Source organism: Gorilla gorilla, chromosome 10 (assembly GCF_029281585.2).
Source record: "Gorilla gorilla gorilla isolate KB3781 chromosome 10, NHGRI_mGorGor1-v2.1_pri, whole genome shotgun sequence".
Lineage (NCBI taxonomy): Eukaryota > Metazoa > Chordata > Mammalia > Primates > Hominidae > Gorilla > Gorilla gorilla.
This window is the reverse complement of record NC_073234.2, coordinates 93,136,347-93,157,832: the sequence shown is the minus strand read 5'-3', so window position 1 is coordinate 93,157,832 and position 21,486 is coordinate 93,136,347. Positions and strand designations below refer to the sequence as shown.

The following is a 21,486-nucleotide window of genomic DNA, read 5'->3' as shown; positions in this document are numbered from 1 at the left end:
GGCCCAACTCCAGGGGGAAAATCACCTTTCCTCCTTATGGCTCCCCGTCCATCTGCTGAGAGGTACTTCCAACATTCAAAAGAACCTTGCACTCATCCTCCAAGCCCACATGTGACTCGATTTTTCCGGAACCAAGGCGAGAACCCACAATAAAGAAAGCCCTCTGCCCTTGCAATAAGGCAGAGGGTCTAACTGAGCTGATTAACACAAGCCACCTTCATACTGCAAAACTAAAAGAACACACTGTAACACACGCCCACTGGAGCTTCAGGAGCTGTAAATACTCAACCCTAGATGCTGCTGTAGGGTCGAAGCTCCACACCCTGCCCATCTGCATGATCCCTCTAGAGGTTTCAGCAGCGGGGCATTGAAGACGTAAGCCACTCCTGCTGTCACATGCCCTGTGAGGGGGACAAGGAAACATTTCCTGTTTCGAAATGATTCCAAAAGATGAACAAACTTAACTGAATCCTTCTCAGAATAACTATTTATTCATTCATTGATTCATTAATTGCTGTATTCATTCATCCAACTACTATTTAATTCTTATCACGCATAAAGCATTGTACAGGGAGAGAGCTGGAACACAGGATAAGATACGAGAACCTGCCTTCTATATGTTTTCAACTTAGTGGAGATACAAATAAATTATCCAGATAATTAAAAGAAATTATCCAGATAATTAAAATACACAAGCATTTCTACAGAAAAAGAATTGGGAAAGAGGAATGGTGGGGAAAGGATAGCTAGCAAAGACTTTATGAATAAAGTTGGATCTGGGATAAAGTTTAAAGGATCTGAACAGGTGAAGGTGGGATGGGCATTGTAGAAAAAGGAGTGGCTTTCTTTTTCACTTCTAGAGTTGATTTTTGTATAAAGGTTTTTTCCTTAAATTATTTTAAACTAACATTTGGATAGCAGAGTAAAATGAAAATATTTCCTAAGAAGCCAGAGATGAGTCTGTGACTTTGGAAAGCTTGACATCATAGTTAATGCTGCATTAAAAAGTGATGCTGAGTAGAATGATGGTTACCAGAGGCTGGAAAGGGTAGTGGCGAGGGGTAGGGGGAGTGTGGATCGTTAATGAGTACAAAAATACATTTAGATAGAATGAATAAGATCTAGTAGTTGATAGCACTATAGGATGATTACTGTCAACAATAATTTATTCTATATTTTTAAATAACTAAAAGAATATATAATGTTTGCAACACAAAGACATGATAAATGCTTAAGGCAACAGATACTCCATTTACCCTGATATGATTATTACACATTGAATGCCTGTATCAGAATCTCTCATGAACCACATAAATATATACACCAATATGTACCCATAAATATATACACCTAGTATGTACCAATAAAAGTAAAAATGCACAAAACAAAAGTGATGCTTATCAAGGTACAAATGAATCCGCATGAAGTTCAGCAGCTTCGGGGCCATTCTAGCATGCGTGACTGGAGAAAACGGTTGTAGTATGCTTTAGAAACCAAGGGCTATGAGCAACTACTCACAAAATATCATAAATTAAATGACTGAAAAAGATGTCAGTAATAAGTAAAAGAGTAGGGTTTCAGTTTACAAGGGAAAGTCCATATAAATGTGCAGTATCAAGGAAAATAGTACTTCATTTTCCTTCATACTGCAATGAATTAAGCAGCCTATGATACAAATTTTCAAACAGAAATTCTTTGAAATGTAAATGACATTTAGAGAAAAATGATGGTGTCTATATGAATTATTACAAATAAATGTCTTTTTAAAAGTACCTATTTTCATACATTGCAGTATGGATGACAATAGGTTCTCTTTTTCTCACATTTGTGATTGATTATGATTATTAGTAATAGAGCAATATCTAGAACTAACTAGGCATTCATCAATAAGTAGTACTAAATGATTACAATAGATGCATATTCAGAAAATTTTGATCATGACTTTTACAACTGTAAACTAAGAATACAGTTTTTACATAAGCTAAATATTCAGCTTTTCAGCCATTATAACTACTTACATCCTTACACTGGTATTCCTCTACTACTCCCCATTTCATAACATGTTTTATAGTGCACTTAAAGAGAAATGTGCATTTTAGCTATACAAGTCTGCAGGTAACTTCAGCAACTAACCTTGCTGTCTTCTTTCTCCTTGGCTTTTCCTTGGAGGGGTTTCTTCTCTCCAAATTCACAGGTTGATTTTAATGCAAGCTGACAAGAAAGCATGGAGCTCTCTGTTTCAGCAAGTTCCAAAGGTCTTGAAGAACAGTGCTGTGACCCAGTAGTGCCAAGATTTGGTATCGGAAGAGCAGTATGCACAGGCTTTGACCCAACAGCTGGCTGCCTCAGTTTTGAGGCAACCCCAAGAACAGGCATGGCTTCTATAAAATTATCTTCTTGCTGCCAAAGAAAATGCTTCTAACCTCAGTCTGGTAGACTCCAACTTTAGTATTTCCAGAACAAATACTTTAAACAAAACTAGCAGTCATCCTGATTTTTAAAAAGCTAATAATATAATTTTCAGGAAGAGGCAAAACTTCCCTGCATCTTTAGTTAAGTATCTTTTCTTTCTTGCTGGCTGGGATTCATATTCATTCTCATTCTCTCTCTCTCTCTCTGTCTTTCTCTCTCTCTCTCTGTCTCTCTCTCTCTCTCTGTCTCTCTCTCGCTCTCTGTTCAGTGACTCAGTGTCTAAGTAATACTAAATACTCCTTTGGGGAGTAAACTCTTCTTCAAGGTAACTGCTACAAAGCTCCTTTTTAGGATTAAAGAGCTCTTAGTTTTGCTTTTTTTTTTTTTTTTCTCACTAAAGCAGTCTGAGTCTGAACTTTGAGAGCGAAAAAGAGGAAAAAATCAAAAGGAAAAGCCCTTCAGTCCAACTGTCAGAGCAGCCAAAAGACCACAACAGTGGAAGGACAGGGGTTCTTCCTGATTTCAGAAATAGCCAGCCTGCATTCTCTTTTTAAAGAAAATTGTATTTCCCCCAGCTCAGAAAAAATAAAAAGAATGGACATGTTAATGGCCAAAACAAACAGCTGTTGGAAGAACTTTTAGCCCGGAAACAATCTCAGCAATAAAGTTGTTTGTCTGATTTCCAGCTATTTTTCACTACTGACAGCCATGAGCCACGATGTTCATTCTGTTGCATCCCATGAAATCAGGCTAAAATCATGCAATAGTGCAACTAGCTAAAGCAGTTAAATCATTCATCGGACCATAGCTGCCTAGGTTATGAAAATAGAGTAAACACAGGAAGCAGGGCACTAAATATATAGTAATCATTGTTCCCAAATTTTAAAAGTCATGATTATAAAAACATTCAAAGCTAATACTTATGTGGAATGTATTACAAAGCAGTTATGGAGCTAAGCATTTTATGCATTATCACATTTAATCATTGGAATGACTCAAAGTACAGGCATATTTATTTTCTTCACTTTATAGAAAGAACAGCTATGACTTGGAGACACTGAAAAAATTGACTAAAATGATGAAGCTAGAAAGGGGGAAAGAATGTATGATTTTAGTTTGTAAACCTGTCTTTTAAAATGGTTGAAAATAACACTGTTATTCAAGCTTATTAAGTCCAACTTAAAATCCCAAGCTTCTAAAAACTGTCCAAACAGATACTCAGTGAGAATGAATGATGATGCTTCCATCCATAGAATTATTTTAATATAATCATAGCATGTTCTATTTCTGGTTAAAGCATGTCAGGAACTTTAAATAAACAAGGGGTAAACTTTTAAGAAAACATCTAATGTACCATGCATTATTGTTCTGAAACTGATTGCACTCAGAAAATGGATACAGAGAGCAATTATATTCACCAAATATAAAAATTAGTAATAATGCAACCAAAGATCTTAGAAAAATGAGTGGTGGACACTTAGTATAGACACAATGAATTATGGAAATTATTAAGTCATAACCATTTTTTATAGAAAATGTCTTTCCTTAGTGAAGAAATGGTCATCTTTGGCCTACTGTTTCCAGGTCTTTAAATCACTATGTACTTTTATCTAAGAAGCAGTAATTTATAGATGAAAGAGCCAATAACTAAAAGTATATGTTCTGCTGATGCAGCATAGAAGACAGGAAATGTAAGTTAGAAGTCTTGCAGGCTTTAAAAATAGTAACCCAAGTGGGCTTTACACAACGGGATAATACAAAACAAATACAACACTAGTGGTATCAAAGAAATGAAATAATCTCTCTGAGGAAGTAAGTTATTTTGCAACTTGCAAACCATTCAACACATTATAACTTTCAGAAACTATAAGGTAATACAGAGTTGGAGAGGTTCATGTTCGTAAAATGAGGTTTAGTTCATAATAACACATATGCAACTTGTAATCCTCACAATGCAAAACAAAACAGCACCTAAATAATAGAACTTGTGGGAAAAATTGATTCTAGGAAGTTCACTCAAAACGTATGCAACTTTGGGAGTATATTGCTAGCAAAAATAATATTGGCACCTCAGAAAATAATTTGGACCACTCAAGGAAGTGACTCAGAATTACATTAAAAAAAATTGGGTATAAATGCTGGCAACACTTTAACCAGAATTGGTGGAAGAAATCCGGTTGGAAGGCAAACTCCAAGCCAGTAGGCTTGCCATTGAAATGGGTACAGGGTCAGGGCAACTGCAAATATTTAAGAGCTGCACAAGGCCAGGGGCATGCCCCTTTGAAGAGGAAGCCCCAGATGCAGGCATTCATTTTTGTTTTTGTTTTTAGTTTTCTTAAAACTGAGCCAAAAGGGCTCCTGCTGACCATACAACATTCAAACTGAGGGCTTCTTTGCCCACCCAAGGTTATAATTCTACGCTGACTATTCTGCCTCCCTTTGCCTAGAATAAATTGTATATAAAGCTATACAACTTCTACATTATACTAGTACAAAATTCCTGTTTGCCAATTACAAATGAGCTAATTGGTATTTTAGAAACCTACATTGGAGGAGAATGTATTGTAATTCCTGGAACAATTAGATTGAAAAAAAAGGATTCACATTCAATAAGATGTCTTTTCACTTTGAAATACCTTTTGCATATTAGGCAATATCTTTCACTCTGACTGATATATAAGATGGTATTAGTAGCCACTGTCAACTAATTTTTTGCAGTAATATCTGCCACCAAAAGCAACAAAACCAAACTAACTTACTATAAAAAATGTGCTTTGTGCCAGGAGTTGTCATCTCAATTTATCTTAAAAGAACCACACCGTTTTGAGACCTAGGAGACAAAGGCACCGAGAAAGTAAAAAATTAGCTTACGGTCACTGATACCTTGTAGATGAAGTTCAAAATGAGGTTTTACAAACTGAGTTCAACAAACCAGATGTGATGGTGACCTGAGTGCTTACTAAAATATAGATGATTGTATTCATCTCGAACCCACTGTGTCAGTCCATTTGTGCTACTATAACAGAATATCTAAAACTGGGTAATTTATAAATAACAAGAGATTTGCTTCTTACAGTTCTGGAGGCTGGGAAGCATAAGAGTGGGGGGCCCATATGTGGTGAGGGTCTTCTTGCTGCATCTCCCCATGGTGGAAGGCAGAAGAGCAAGAGAGCACTCATATAAGAGAGACAGAAAGGGCCAAGCTCGCTTTTATAACAGGGATTATACTCTCATGATAATCCCACTTCCACAATAACATTAATCCATGTATGAAGTTAGTGTTCTCATGGCCTACTCACCTTTTAATGTCTCCATCTCTTAATACCATTCACAATGCCAACTAAATTTCAACATGAGTTTTTGGAGGGGATGCAAAACTCATGTTGAAACCATCACGAGGGAGAGAGAAAGGTCTGAGAGTCATATTTAAGCGAATTGATTCTTCTAAAAACTAGAATTTAAGATCTGTAAATTATAGGATTTGTAGTTTGATAGTTCAGACAATGGGCTGTAAAGTGGGACTGCTTAAAAGCAAATCTCTGCTTCCTTACTTCCTAGTTATGTGAATTTGGAAGTTGCTGTGTCTCAGTTTCATCATCTATAAAATGGAGTAAAAAAATAATTATTCTTCCTTCACAGGGGTGCTGTGAGAATTAAAGGAAGTAAATGTATGATGTTGTTAGGATAGTTTTCCACATAGTAAGTGTTCAATAAATGTTAGCTCTAAATGTTACAGGAAATATAGTCATGAGAATTAGAAAGATAAAGTCATGAAGCCTAATATGGTCATGATCATAAGGATTAATAGGACTGAACTCAGGAAAAAATCCTGAAAATTAAAATGAAATAAATTGGTTGTCATTTTATTCCTATCAAATTTAACAGGAAAAGTGGCAATTGACCCTTGAAATACCTTCTAAAGCTAAGCTGGAGTTTTAGGCAATAAGAGAGTTCCAACCTGGCTAAATTTTAATATCAGTAATTTAAAAAATAAGTAATAAAATCTCATAAAATGGCAACTTGCAAACCATGATTTTTAAGAAAGAGTAAGAGAAAAAATATTCAACTGTCAATACAAAATCATGCTTGCTGAAAGGAAAAATATGATTTGATAGTCAACTCTGATATTTGCTAAAATTGTAGAAAAGCCACATTACTTTTTTTTTTTTTTTTTTTTTTTTTTTTGGAGACAGAGTCTTGCTCTATCCCCTAAGCTTGAGTAACTATATTCCATGATCTCAGTTCACTGCAACCTCTGCCTCCTGGGTTCAAGCGATTCTCATGCCTCAGCCTCCCAAGTAGCTGGGATTACAGGCACCTGCCACTACACCTGGCTAATTTTTGTATTTTTAGTAGCGACAGGTTTTTGCCAGGGTTTCGCTGTGTTGGCCAGACTGGTCTCGAACTCCTGATCTCAGGTGATCTGCCCGCCTTGGCCTCCCAAAGTGCTGGGATTACAAGTGTGAACCACTGTGCCTGGTCTCACATTCCTATTTTTAACAGCTTGATTGAAGTGGAATTTACACATAAGTAAAAATTCAACAAATATAAGGAAATAAGTCAATGTGGCCAGTACCACTATCAAGATGTAGAATATTCCCTTCATCCAAAATGTTCCCTCATGCCTACCGTAGATAATGTCTCACTCTCAACACAGGCAATGTCTGAAGTGACTTCTAACACTAGTTTTGCCTTTTCTAGAATTTCATAGAAATGAAATCATTCAGTATTTTCGTTTTTGGCTGTTTTCACTTAGCATAATGCTTTTGAGATTTATCCATGTGTTATATGTATCATTAGTTCTTTCTTTTGTATGGCTCAAATGCATTCCATTGTTTGAATATGGCACAATTCGTTTATGCATTTATCTGGTAAAGGACCCTTGATTTGTTTCCAGTGTGGGAAAGTTCTATAATTTTTGGGGGGGAGGGGGACAGAGTCACGCTCTGTCACCCAGGCTGGAGTGCAGTGGTGTGATCTCGGCTCACTACAACTTCAGCCTCCTGGGTTCTGGCAATTCTCGTGCTTCAGCCTCCTGTGTAGCTTGGACTACAGATGTGCACCATCTGTATTTTTAGTAGAGACAGGGTTTCACCATATTGGCTAGGCTGGTCTCGAACTCCTGACCTCAGGTGATCCACCTGCCTCGGTCTCCCAACGTGCTGGGATTACAGACTTGAGCTACATTGCCTGTCCCTATAAATATTTATGTCTGTCTTATGTTGATATTTATTTTATTTTCTCATGGATAAATAACTCAAAGGGAATTTCTGAGTCATTTGATAACTATATATTTGTGTAAGCATGTGCCACACTATTTTCCAAAACATACCATTCTGAACTCCCACTAGCAATGTATGAGAGGTCCCGTTGCTCCACATACTCTATACTTCATATCTTCAGTCTTTCATTTTAGCCATTCTACTCAGGAGTAGGGGTGTATCATTGCAGTTTTAATTTGAATTTTTCTAATAATTTATTGATGTTGATTATCTTTTCATGTGTGTGCTTGTCATTCATATATCATCTTTGGTGAAATATCTGTCAAAAACTCTTGCCCACTTTTTGTTTGTCTCATTATTACTGAGTTTTATCAACAATTATTTATATATTTCGGTATAGGTCCTATCTTAGATATATATTTGAATAGATTTTGTCCTAGTCTTCAGCTTGCTTTTTGTTAGAAGATGATTCTCCATATATCTCTCAAACTTTTACAGTCTTGTGAGTGGGAGTCCTAAATGTCCCTTTATGCTAAACTAGTTTTTCAAGGATTTTGATTAGTGTTTAGTGTCATCTTTCCGTTCTTTCAACTTTATCTGTATCTCTACAAAGTGGATTCTTAGTAGGTGACACATATTTCATTTTATTCTTCTGTTTCCTCTAGGATTTACTATATAAACCATTAACTTATTAGAATATGCCTTCAGATTACATTATGCCACTTTAGATATAATTTACAAACCTCACAGTATTTAATTTTACATTCCTGCTCACTTTCTTGTGCTAGTGTTAGCATACGTTTTCTTCTACATATGTTAACATAGCACATTATTTTGTTCTATTATCAATTCCGTTTTAAAAATTAAAAACTGAATAATCTTTATATTTATCCACATAATTTCCATTTCTGGTGCTCTTCTTTCCTTTGCTTAGATGCAAATTTTTATCTGGTATCATTTTCCTTTTATAAACAACCTTTTATAACATTTTTCAAATTGCAGATTTGCTGGCAATTAACTGTCTCAGCTTTTGTTTGGCTAAAAAAGGGTTTGCTTTGCCTCTGTTTTTGAAAGAATTATTTTCTGGGTACAAAATTCTTAGTTAACAATTTTTCTTCTTCAGTAAAGATGCCACACCATTGTATTTTCCCTTGCATAGTTTCTAAGAAGTCCATCACATGTCTGATCTTTGTTCCTTTCTGTGAATCCTGACTGTATTATCCAACTTCTGATAAGATATTCTTTATCACTAATTTTAGCTATTTGATTTTCTTTTTTGTTGTTGTTGTTGTTGTTGTTTTTGAGATGGAGTCTTGCTCTCTCACCAGGCTGGAGTGCAGTGGTGCAATCTTGGCTCACTGGAATCCCTGCCTCCTGGGTTCAAGCCATTTTGCTGCCTCAGCCTCCCAAGTAGCTTGGATTGCAGGCACACACCACCACACCCAGCTAATTTTTGTATTTTTAGTAGATACACGGTTTTACCATATTGGCCAGGCTGGTCTCAAACTCCTGACTTCAGGTAATCCACCTTCCTTGGCCTTCCAAAGTGCTGGGATTACAGGTGTTAGCCACTGCACCTGGCCAGCAATTTTATTTTTTTAATGTTTTGTTCAGGTTGTGTTATGTTCATTGGACTTTTTTATAGTTTACATCAAACTTTGGAAACTTTTTAGTTTTTTCTAAACTTATTTTCTACCTCCCTCTTCCTTCTAGGGCTCCAATTATGTATGTTGGACCACCTGCTTTCATGGCACGGTTACTAATGCAATTAATTTTTCAAGGCTTTAAAAATCTTACTCTCGGCCGGGCGCAGTGGCTCACGCCTGTAATCCCAGCACTTTGGGAGACCAAGGCGGATGGATTGCCTGAGCTCAGGAGTTCGAGACCAGCCTGGGCAACATGGTGAAACCCTGTCTCTACTAAAAATACAAAAAAAAAAAAAATTTAGTTGGGTGTGGTGGCATGCGCCTGCAGTCCCAGCTACTCGGGAGGCTGAGACAGGAGAATCACTTGAACCCGAGAGGCGGAGGTTGCAGTCAGCCAAGATTGTGCCACTACACTCCAGCCTGGTGACAGAGTGAGACTCTGTCTAAAAAAAAATTTACTCTCTGTGCTTCATTTTGCATTCACATAACTTCTATTACTGTTTCCAAGTTCATTAATCTTTACCTCTATATTATTTAATCTGTTGTAATCCTGTCTCATGTATTTTTAATTCACACACTATACTTTTTCATCTCTAGGAGTTCCATTTGGGTGTCTTTTCTTTCTTCCATGTCTCTCCTTATCACATTTGTTTTTCTACCTTCTTGAACATATGGAGCATATTTATAATAGTTGTTTTAACAACAACTTCTCTGCTAATTCCATCATCTCTGCCATTTCTTAAGTATGTTTCCATTAATGGATTTTTTCCCTCCTGGATATGAGTCATGTCATATTGCTTTTTAACATGCCTGGTAATATTTTACTAGATGGTAGACATTTTGAATTGTACACTTGTATACTGGATTTCAAGCAGGATTTGATTTTGTAATGGCACATAGTTAAGTAGCTTTTGAGCAATTTAAATAAATTGTTAAAGAAGGTACAGATCTAATTGCCTAGAGCTAATTTTGCACCACTTGTAAAGAAATACAATTTTGTGAATCTAACACACACCCTGTGGTCTTTTCACTCTGGCTGGGGAAAATGTCAACTATTCCCAACCTTGTGTGAGTGCTAGCAATTATTTCTCATACTTCTTTCTGCTGGTCCTTTCTCTGGCATTTGCTTGTTTCCTCTATAAGTCCTCTGTCAAAGATTAGAAGAAACATCTCTGTAAGTCTCCAGTGCTCATCCTCATTCTCTCCCATCTCTTTGTATCTCTCTCTGTGTCTCTCTGTCTGTTTATCTATCTCATTTTATCTTTCTCTCTCTCTCTCTGCAGTTCCTTCTTTTCTGGTACTTTGGCTCCAAAATTTTAGCCCTTGAGGCTTTCCTAAACTTTTACCTCTATTTCTAAGAGTCAGCAAAACTTCTGAACTCTATTTGGGTTCTCTATCTCTACTCTGTGGTCTGGATATTGCCTCCAGGAAGTCAACTAGCACAATTGTAAGCTTTCCCCTTTGATTATCCCTCTTTCAAGAACCATTGTCCTGTATTGTCTATTGTCCAATGGCTGAATAATATTGTTTTATATGCTTTTGTTCAGTTTATACTTAAGGTGGAGGGAAGTAAATATGATCCCTGTTAGTCTGTAATAGAAGCAGAAGTAAAGAGTCAAATTATTAACTGTTCTTTTTTTTCCAATCCATTCTGAAATTGTGTTGTGCATTATCACTTTCACATTCGACCTTAAGAACCTTCATTTTTTAAAATTATCCTTCATCCAGGTAAGAACTTCCCTTAAACCCCAGAGAATAAATGACTCGTACTAACAAGTTGCAAAATGTTTGAATGATTTGAATAGATTGTCTTCAGGACTGAGGAAATTTAAATAATAAAAAATAAGATATGATATACTGAGCATGAAGTTTAGTATCCAGGCCTGGCTTCATTGAGGAAATTTAAAGAATAAAAAATAAGATAAGATATACTGAGCATGAAGTTAAAACTATTCTCCAGACCTGGCTTCTAACACATAAGACACTAAGATCTGTTTTAGAATTTTTCTTACCAGTATTCCCACTGAAATCATTTTTTCAGATATCTCAGAAAAAAATGGATGCATAAAGAAGTATTAGGTATACTCTGCTCATACAGTGTATTTGTGGACGCAAGGGGCAATATGCCAAGATGTATCTTTATTGTGGTATTGAATCAGGCAAAAGAAAGGGAAACTAGCTGGCTAAAACATAAAAGCAGGTGATGAGTACAAGGGATTAAATAGTAAGACAGCTAACGGATTTTTAAAGAATGCACACAATGTCCACTTAAAACGAGGAACTTCTCAGGAGAGGTGGAAATTGTTTATATATGCTCTATGACATGCATTTACTACCCTACAGGCTTCTTTACAATATGCTACTGATAGAGTTAGTTGAGCAAATAAAATTTATCAAATTCAGAGGGTCTCTTAACCATAGTGTATAATGAAAAGCAAATGTAGTCAGCTTTGGAATGGCATTGCATGTTAATACCCCTGCTTCAAGGATATCAGCTCCCCGAGTGAAAAAAAATACACATCTGGAAAAAGGACAACTATTCCATTAAAACAAAATCATTGGATATTCTTGCCAGATAAATTTCAGTGTTCCAGTAAGACAGCAGACCCTTAAAAATCCAAATGAATGCTAAAAAAATGCAACCTAAAAAAACAGTTACGCTTGAAAGAACTATTCTTGTTGGAATATGGGTACACAAATATACTGTGTTATAAAAAGATGAAGACATCTCAAACAAGTTTTAACAGTTTGGTCCTGGGAAATGCAGCCAAAAATGTTGAGATGTAACAATGTATAATAACAGTGTTTTATAAAGGTATCATTTTCACTACTGTTTCCTTTCCAATTTTCTTATTTTCACATATTTTTGAAGGTTATATACAAATAAAATTGGCTAAAACATAAAAGAGTGCACACCAAAGCCAAGCCATTCAAAAGGTATCATAAAAATGTCATTTGCAATGGTTGTAACTTGTAATTGTGAAAGATTTATAGGATCACTTGGAATACTGCACATTTTCACATCCCAAGCACCATGGACTCAACATGTAACCATTGCTCTTACCCCTTCAGAATCCACGTTAACCATCTCCTGCTTTATTGCAGATATTCTGAGGGTGCATTAGGTTTCGTTCAGGGACTGAGAGTAAATCTTTTCTTAAACATTTAAACTGTATTCTTATATTTTAACACAGGGTAACACTATAATTAGCCTATGATTTTAATCTAAGTAATAAGTTAAAGTAATTGCTGCCTGTAATCAGTTCCAGTTCCCAGTTCCAGTACAGGTTCTAAACTTCAGATCTAACTAACATCCAGATCCTTTCTAGGAACCACCCAGAAAAGCTACCCCATCAATAGCTTCAAAAGTTTGTCTTTTTCAGATCATGCAGCATTTTACTAGGAACTCTGAGGATATTTCAAAACAGCTGTGTGTGTGTGTGTGTTTGTGCGAACATGTGTGTCTGTACATGTGTGTGTGTGACAGGCAGAGACAGATAATAAGAAAGAGAGAGAGGAATATTGAGAGCTTCAGCTAGATACCTCTTTTTCAACCTACCTGAAGTCATAAAAAAGAATAGGAAATTAGAAAGTATGATAATGAAAACATAAGATCTGATTATGACTCTTCTATTATTTTGTGTAATTTATTCAGTGCTGGGTCTATATTTAGTAAGTATAAATAAAATATAGTCACTTTAAGGAAATCTTATGGCACCATTTAAAAAGGCAGCAACATAAAATTACATATACATTATTAACATCTGCTTATTCCACTGAACAAAACCAGTGATGCAGAGTCAACAACCACTTGAGGTTGTAGTGCCTGTCACACACACAGTGGTAGAGTGTGCGATCTTCCCAGCTATATGCAATGGTCATGTTTTTAATAGCCCAGACATAAAATGAGACCATTAACTGGAAAACCACATCTCTCTGTCAGACATTGCAATGGTTTGAATGTTTTTGTCACCTTCAAATTTCATGTTGAAACTTAATCCTCAATGCAACAATATTGGCGGTTGTGGCCTTTGGAAAGTGATTGAATCGTGAGGGCTCTGCCCTCATGAATGGGATTAGGTGCCTTTATAAAAAGACTTGATGGAGGGAGGTCGCCCTCTCTTGCCTTTCCACCTTCTAACATGTGAAGATGCAGCCAGAAGACCCTCACCAGATGTCAGTGCCTTGATCTAGGATTTCCTAGGCTCTAGAACTATGGGATATAAATTCCTGTTCTTATAGAAATTACCAGTCTGTGGTACTCTGTTATAACAGCACTAATGGACTAAGACAGGCATCTAATACATTAGATTCAGAAATATATAGAAACCTACTATAAAAGATGCAAAGTGATCAAAAAGTCTACGTAAACCCTTCAAAGTTTTCCTTTCCTTTTTTATCTGCTTCTTACCAGAATAGTGCGTGTGCACACACACACACACACACTTCAATTTATTGACATTTTATTCTCTACTGACCTCACCATCCATTTTCTTTAGCCAATCATTTTTCTTAGAAGAATGTTAATTTCCATACATGCATTCCCCTTTACTTCCATATTACCATAGTCTCAAGAGTTCCTTTTCATGAAATTTCACAATGATTTCTGACAGCAACAGAAGTAGTTGCCGAGCTTTCTTGCATATACCCTGCTTATTGGTTTTACGAACCACACATATGTTGCCCTAAAATATCTTTCTCGTTCCTGTTTTAAATGTGTGGACCATGAGAATTGGTGAGTAATAAAGCATAATGTTGAAAAAGCAGAATAGATTTCTGTAAATATGATTTTTCATGTAAAATTTTGTATCATTATCAACATAAGATATATATGAGGAACTTCTTCACTTTTCCTGTGTCCATATTGTCTTGCTAAATATTTTCATAAAACATTTCATTTTTAATCCCCTCCTCAATGCTTTCCCACTGTATTTGTAAGATTTAGGGTATAGAGCAACGGTGAGAGTAGAAAAAAATGGACAACTAAATTTGGCATCTAAAACTTAACCCTTATTTTACTTTATTCACTAGCTACATTTTAGTGAATTGAAGAAGTTTCACAAACTTCAAAGACATGAGAATAAAGGAAAATTTGTAGATAACCTTTAAGTAATTAGTGACATACTAGATTTTCACCTAAAGAAGTTTGTACCCTGAGGGACCTCAGCTTAAAATCCTCATTATTAGTCAATGCTTGTGCTTTCAGAATGTGTAGCATACTTATATTTTAGTTATGTTAATATTCAGCTGAGACGTGAAGAAAAAGGGGATGAGTGAAGGGCAAACGTGAAAAATCTTATAAAGTTCCTATTATTCTCATAAAACGTTCCCAGTAACACCTATTGCACGCATGAGTCCCCTTTTTCCTAATTTCTACAATAGCTGTGAGAAGATTTAAAATCCAACAGTTTCCTTCTCACTGATAGATATATTTTTAGTCATTGGAAATGCATGTAATGCATTTTAATATTATTAAAGAAAGAAGTTTGCATAGCCAAAATTAAAAGGAATAAAGTTCATCAGATTTGCTGAAAATGGGATGGGCTGAAATCTATCAACAACTAGTATAATTAATATTACATATAAATGTGTAATATATACAATCTGGGAAATGAGCTATTTGTTTACTTTGAAAAGAATCTGACTTGCTCATTAATTAAACTTGGAATACTAATTAATACATTTATTTTCATATTCTTTATCATAAGTAAAAGAAAATCTCTCACATATATTTCGGGAATAGAAAGAACAAAAATTGATTTCCTCAAATGCAGAATCAACGCAATATTAAATGTGAACGATGAGCGGTAATTTGTTATGCGTTTCCTCCCCTCTAAACACTTTTCTAATGGAGACCATCAGATACTAACCTGGATTATTGTAAATGCATTGATTTCCTCCAGACTTTCCTAACATTTACATGAGGTCATTGAAAGCAAAGTGTGTTAGCAATCACATACCCCTCATCCCTGCAAAGACACTGCCAACTTTCCACACTTTCTGTCAAAAACAGGCAAACCAAACCAAACAAAACAAAACAGAAAACTTTGAACAAACATAAATGGAAAGTTTTGTAATTCTAATGTGATGGGATGGATTCTTCTCCCATAAAAAGAATTTCCCTGTTTCCTACTAAACATTAAAATTGCTCATTAGAGACTATATCATTTTCATAGGACAGTTTTAAAAATCATGACTTAATGCATGTACATTCTAGGAGTTTTATTTCTGCAAACTCTATAATAATGGTATATTTGCACTCTCTATGGTACAGACCTCAGATTCTTATGAAATAAAATATTTGTGATTTATAGGATAATAACTTTAGGGAAAATAAGTTCAGTTGCATGGCTTACTAAGTATTGGTTAAATTATTAAACTTGCATTTTCCTTAAATTGTTTTTGTTTATATTCATCAGGAAGAAATCCTTTCCTCGTCTCTTCCACCTATCCCACCTATCCCTCCAAAAAGCTAGTTTATACATATATTTATATCATCACACTTTAGCTTCTACTTTATTGGCTTATTGTATCTTTTGTCTCAAAAGTACTATCCCAGTAGCACAAAGTAACTAGTGGCAAAATCAAGTTCTAGAGAGGCAGACATTTTCCTTCGTGTTGTTAGAGGAACTACATAAAAATATTTTCTGACAGGTGAAAGATGCTTAGGAACACATTTATCCAGCTGAATTTACCTTTGAGGATTAAAATTAGATAAATAGGAGACCAGTGGTGATTTTTCCCCAACAGCTTGCATCTATCAGCTGGGTGTTAAGAGCTATCTTACATAACGAGCATATGGTGACCATAACTGCTACAGTGTACATAAACAAGAAAAATAATTTTAAAAAGCCACAAAATTATAATAAAAGTCAAATGACCATTTAATTACACATCTGGCAGTGTTAAGAGCTTCTGAAAAGAAGAAAATGCTTTGCTAGAGAAACCTCAGGTGAAGTTAACATTTGCATCTGCAGTTTAAAAAAAAAAGCATAGTTTGGTCTTGACGGAATCACTAGAAGAACTTGGCAGAGCATTTTAATCAACAAACGACTCTGTTAAGGACACTTTAAATTAAAAAAAACTTTTATATTAAGTAAACTCAGCAGCTATTTCTTTTGAGATTTTCTCCAGAGGATTTGATTTAAACAAAGCATCTCTGGCAAAGAGCAGGGCTTATTATTCTGCAGAATATTCAATAGAAGTATAAAATTACAAGTGAATCTTACAGAGGGTGTAGCAATTCCAAACCTAAAACTGTCTGCTCCATTTAGATAAGCCTTAAAGCTTGCTTGCTCTCATTTTCTCTTTCCCATTTATATTTTATTGATGCCATTTCTTCCTCAGCATCTGAGCCCCAGCAAGGATCCTTCCATAAAGTGATCACCAAAGTGTATGCAGTAAGTAAGGATTAAAGGTCAACAGATATCCACCAGAAGATAGAAAGAGAATAATAGATTGGAAAATAGAATAAAAAGTCAAAATGAAAAAGAACTACCAGAGTTTGATAGTTGCAGATAAAATACCAGCCATGCAGCCACACCTTTGCCCAATTCAATTTGTCAATAAGGAAGAATTCTTAGAGTTAACATATACATGGCACTTTACTGCTCTCTCTGAACGGCAAGCTTTAAATGCTCCCTGGAAAGCTTATCCTGCCATAGTTTAGGAATCACAAGGATGTTTAGAATTGAGCTAAAACATAAAGTCCTAAACCAACACTATTTATTTCAAGTAACTTTTGCATTTCTGCATATTGATATACGATTTTTTTTCTCTCTGGTTTAGGGAAGCAGAGGTAAAGGAGTGACAGATGATAAAGAAGAGTAAACATGGAGGTAAATGGCACAACACATTGCATCCATAAGTGATGTCCAAAGCCTATTAGCTGCAGAGAGGTGGCGGCAGATGATAGCCGAGCACATGTGGAGTTCACAACCAAGCACCATGCAAGAAGGCTGCAGATAACAACACTTTTCAGAAGCTACCTGGTGGCTTTACCTGTGCTTTGCCTGGTAATTTGTGCTTGCATTGGATAAAGAACTTCTGGATAATACTTAATAATTAACTCAAAGGAAAGAGAGTCAAATGACTTCATCTCAGAGACTATCTGACACTACTGTCCCAATATCAATCCTATTCAAACTGAAAGCAGTGACTTCCCATTTTCACTTTACTGGAGGCTGTCAAGTGTTCCTCTCTCTAAAAATGCACCTTCTGCTGTTACTGAGTTAAAACACTTATTTACACATTGATCATATATGCAGGGTGTTGAACAAGTCTGAAACTATGGATTAATCCATCATAAAATCATGGTCTATGTTTCCAGACCTTCTGTGTCTAGTATTTGTAACAGTCTTCATTCTTAACCCCTTCCAATGAATATAAAGTTTATCTCCCTTGAGCATTCCTTGCAATTATCCATGAATTTCCACCAATTCACCCTTAATTTTTTTTCCCATCGGGCTTCTTCCTGCCTTTGAAATTCTATCTTGTATTTCCCAGTACTCCTGTTCTTAGCTCCCTGTCCTCTAAAATCATTTGATATATGATACCAGCTTGACATATAATAACGCATTTCAACTTCTAACCCTCCTCTGGTGCATACTCATATGAGGTTCCAAAAATACCATAAAATATTAATATAAAATTACCCAGTTTTCTTTAGGCATTAGGTTGTTGTTTTATTGGTATATCTAAAAGTTGCTAAGTACCACGCCCAAGTTCTCATTTTGATAGATCATACTTGGCAATCTAAAAATTACAGTGTACTGTTCAGAAAGGATGTGGAGATGCGATGTTGGGAAAAAAAGATTTGATGAATTATGACATCTCAGTAAGCCATGACCACATTTTATATTACAACTGTGATGGTCTAATATAAAGTGGTCATTATATGGACTACGATGTAATTTTAAAAGCTTCAACTTATTGGAGATGATACACATGATAATTTGGAAATGCATTCATCAGGAGCTATATCAGGATTTTTAAATGTATTATATTTAATTTGTTTAATCATAGTAGAGACCCTTAGCCTGCAAAAATATTTAAAAAAAAAAAGTCAATATTTACTGTGTGCTCCTGAAAATCTATATGCTGTAATTCTAGTAATGAGAGAAAACAGTAGCATAATACCATAACAGTAACTTCACAGGGCAAGATATTCAAATTTCACCAAGAGGATTTCTAAAGTAATTGCATCACTACTCACTCCAGTATCCTCCTGATCAAGACAGACCCTCATTTGCTTCAATATAAACAGTATAAGTGACTATAATCCCATCATTAAGACTATACTAAGTTAAATAGTTTGTCATGACTGAAATTACTATCTGCAAGTTATTTGCTTTTTGCTTTACCTATTTATTCAGCCTAAAAACTTTACTGGGGAATAATGAAGAATGTCTGACTTGTAGTGAATAGAGCCAGAACTAAAATTCAAGAACTGTGTAACCCTTCTGCCACTGGGGCTCACTCGCTGCTATCATACTTCTTTACTCTGATGATCAAGATAGTTTCATTTCCTGACAGTTTTCCAAGATTCCTCCATGAACAGTGCCAATGTAAGTGATGGTAAAGTCAGCACGTCTAGCAGCATATATTTCCACTCTTAGAAAAAAGAAAAAAATATCTCTTCCTCTCCTGAAACTGGGGCTGCACACTCAAGAAGATCTTGAAGTCCCCAACCTCACTGATTAACAGCAGTGTATTAATTAGTGTCTTAAAACCATGGACGAGGTGAAAAGCTTAGATACAGTCTGAACTTGGTTTAAAGTTGGCACATCCAGTATTTTACTTTTTTTTTTTTTTTTTTTTTTTTTGAGACGGAGTCTCGCTTTGTCACCCAGGCTGGAATGCAGTGGCGCAATCTCGGCTCACTGCAAGCTCCGCCTCCCAGGTTCACGCCATTCTCCTGCCTCAGCCTCCCAAGTAGCTGGGACTACAGGCGCCCGCCACCACGCCCGGCTAATTTTTTGTATTTTTTAGTAGAGACGGGGTTTCACCGTGTTAGCCAGGATGGTCTCGATCTCTTGACCTCGTGATCCGCCCGCCTCGGCCTCCCAAAGTGCTGGGATTACAGGCGTGAGCCACCGCGCCCGGCCGTATTTTACTTTTTGCTTGTTGCTGGTTTTTAATCACAGGTGAGTGCCACTGATGGGCAATTTCAGTCTAATTAAGGACGAAAGTAGGCCTGTGCTATTAAGGCCTACTTTCTCAGTTTACAAGCTGCTTCTCCACTGTCCCTCCCAAGGGATGTTTATTGTGCCCTTCTTTAACTGCCTCTGCTTACCACACATCAGCTGTTTTAATTGGCTCTAACCCAGCCATTCCCTTTGAATTCAACCTCCTCTCCTTATTGTTGTTTTCTTGGTGTAACATTTCAAATAAAGATCTCCATGGCTTTATTTATTTATCTTTTAATTTGCATGGTATAGAGTTTGGTAGAATTAGAGTTCAATGTCAAACCATGGCAGAAAAGCAGAATATTTGATTTGGAGGCCACATCTTCTAGAATGATTCTTGTGAAATTTGTCATAGGGCAGAAAATGTTAGGAGATGTTGGGATGTTGTATCAACATTAGAGTTTTTTTTTTTTTTTTTTTCTCCACATACGAAGGGACATGAGTCTTCCTGGGCAATGATACATTTCCTCCTTTAGGAAATTAGGCTTGTGAGTGCCTGAGGAACTCTGGCAGAATATTCGATCAGTGGTCCTTTACTCTTAGTGAATCTCAGAATCACCTAGAGGGCTTGCCGAAACACCGATGCTGGGCTCCGCACCCCAGAGCCTCTGAAACAGTAGATGTGAGGTGCAGCCTGAGGATCTGCTTTTCTAACAAGTTCCTAAATGCTGCTACTAATGATGACATGGGGACACTACTCTGTGTATCAGTTTTGTAGTGAGCTACAAGGAGAAGAGCAAGAAAGAGGTTTACTTTTAAAAATCGCTGAGATGTATTTACATTAGATGTAAGAAAAACATACTGAAATAAATGAGGGCATTAAAGTATTAGAGTGTGCCACTCTTCACTAAAATATTTTAGATCAGTGACAGGCTCTAATCTTTTGAGTACTTGCTATTAGTCATATGAAGGAATCTAATGCCGACTGTGTGGTTTCTGACCCGTCCTATATTTCTGCTTCCTTATGAACAACTTTTTCTTAGATACACATTTATTCTGTTTGCCCTAAGCCCTTTTATTTTGATGGGTTTTTCTTTCTCTCAGGTTATTATCAATGAGATAGCTTTAGGATTTGGGATAGGCCCTCCAAGTATAAATATAGCTACTGGGAGGTGATGCAGAATTGCACAGAGAACTGCAGGATAAGTTAAATCAATGATATCTGGTGATCTGAATGACAGGAACTAATAGGCAATTTCTTCAGGGTCTTCTAAGATCAATTCCAGATTTGTTACTCTTCTCAAACTTAACATTCCTGGAAAAGCAATTTGACTCTTGAAACTTGGTTCACATCCCTACCCAACAACCTGGAAAGGCAGAGAACCCTGATATATAGTTCCACCAAGACAGTAATCAATTGCAGAATGGCTGGTTCTTCAAAGTAAAATGAGTGTACAATCAGCAAATGAATGAGTAATCAATGTTGAGCTGAGAAAATCACATTGTGTCCCCTACACATAGGTTCCTTGCTTGTATGTAAACTCTAACCAGGCACTGATGGGCTAAGAGTAATCCTATTACCTATAAGAATTTGGTGTCTTTTAGGCCAGGCATGATGGCTTACACCTGTAATCTCAGCACTTTGGGAGGCTGAGGCAGGTGGATCACTTGAGGTCAGGAGTTCAAAACCAGCCTGGCCAACATGGTAAAACCCCGTGTCTACTAAAAACATAAAAATTAGGCATGGTGGTGCATGCCTGTAATCCCAGCTACTTAGGAGGCTGAGGCATGAGAATCATTTGAATCTGGGAGGCAGAGGTTGCAGTGAGCCAAGATCATGCCACTGTACTCCAGCCTGGGTGACAGAGTGAGACTCTGTCTCTAAACTAATTAATTAATTAATTTGGTGACTTTTTATTTATAAACAATATCTGTGTCAATCCCTGAGATTTGCTCAATGATCAAGTGTGACTGTTATCACATTAGAAATTAAATTCCTGACCGGGTGCAGTGGCTCTCACTTATAATCCTAGCACTTTGGGAGACCAGGCGGGAGCGCCCTAGGTGAGCGGATCACCT

At 36.4% G+C, this 21,486-nt stretch overlaps 1 protein-coding gene across 5 annotated transcripts in view; it reads right to left on the bottom strand.

Moving 5' to 3' along the window:
- NAV3 (neuron navigator 3) overlaps positions 1-21,486 on the bottom strand; it is an 890,287-nt gene that overhangs the window by 378,280 nt on the left and 490,521 nt on the right. The window contains exon 1 of one of the 5 annotated variants that reach the window (XM_019039240.4): positions 2,134-9,076. The exons of 3 other annotated variants lie outside the window; for them this stretch is intronic. In XM_019039240.4, the coding sequence (XP_018894785.3) occupies positions 2,134-2,376 (243 nt within the window). In that variant the 5' untranslated portion in view covers positions 2,377-9,076. Of the gene's footprint in view, positions 1-2,133; positions 9,077-21,486 lie in introns of those variants that run through there. One more of the 5 variants, XM_055359210.2, reaches the window with a different exon arrangement.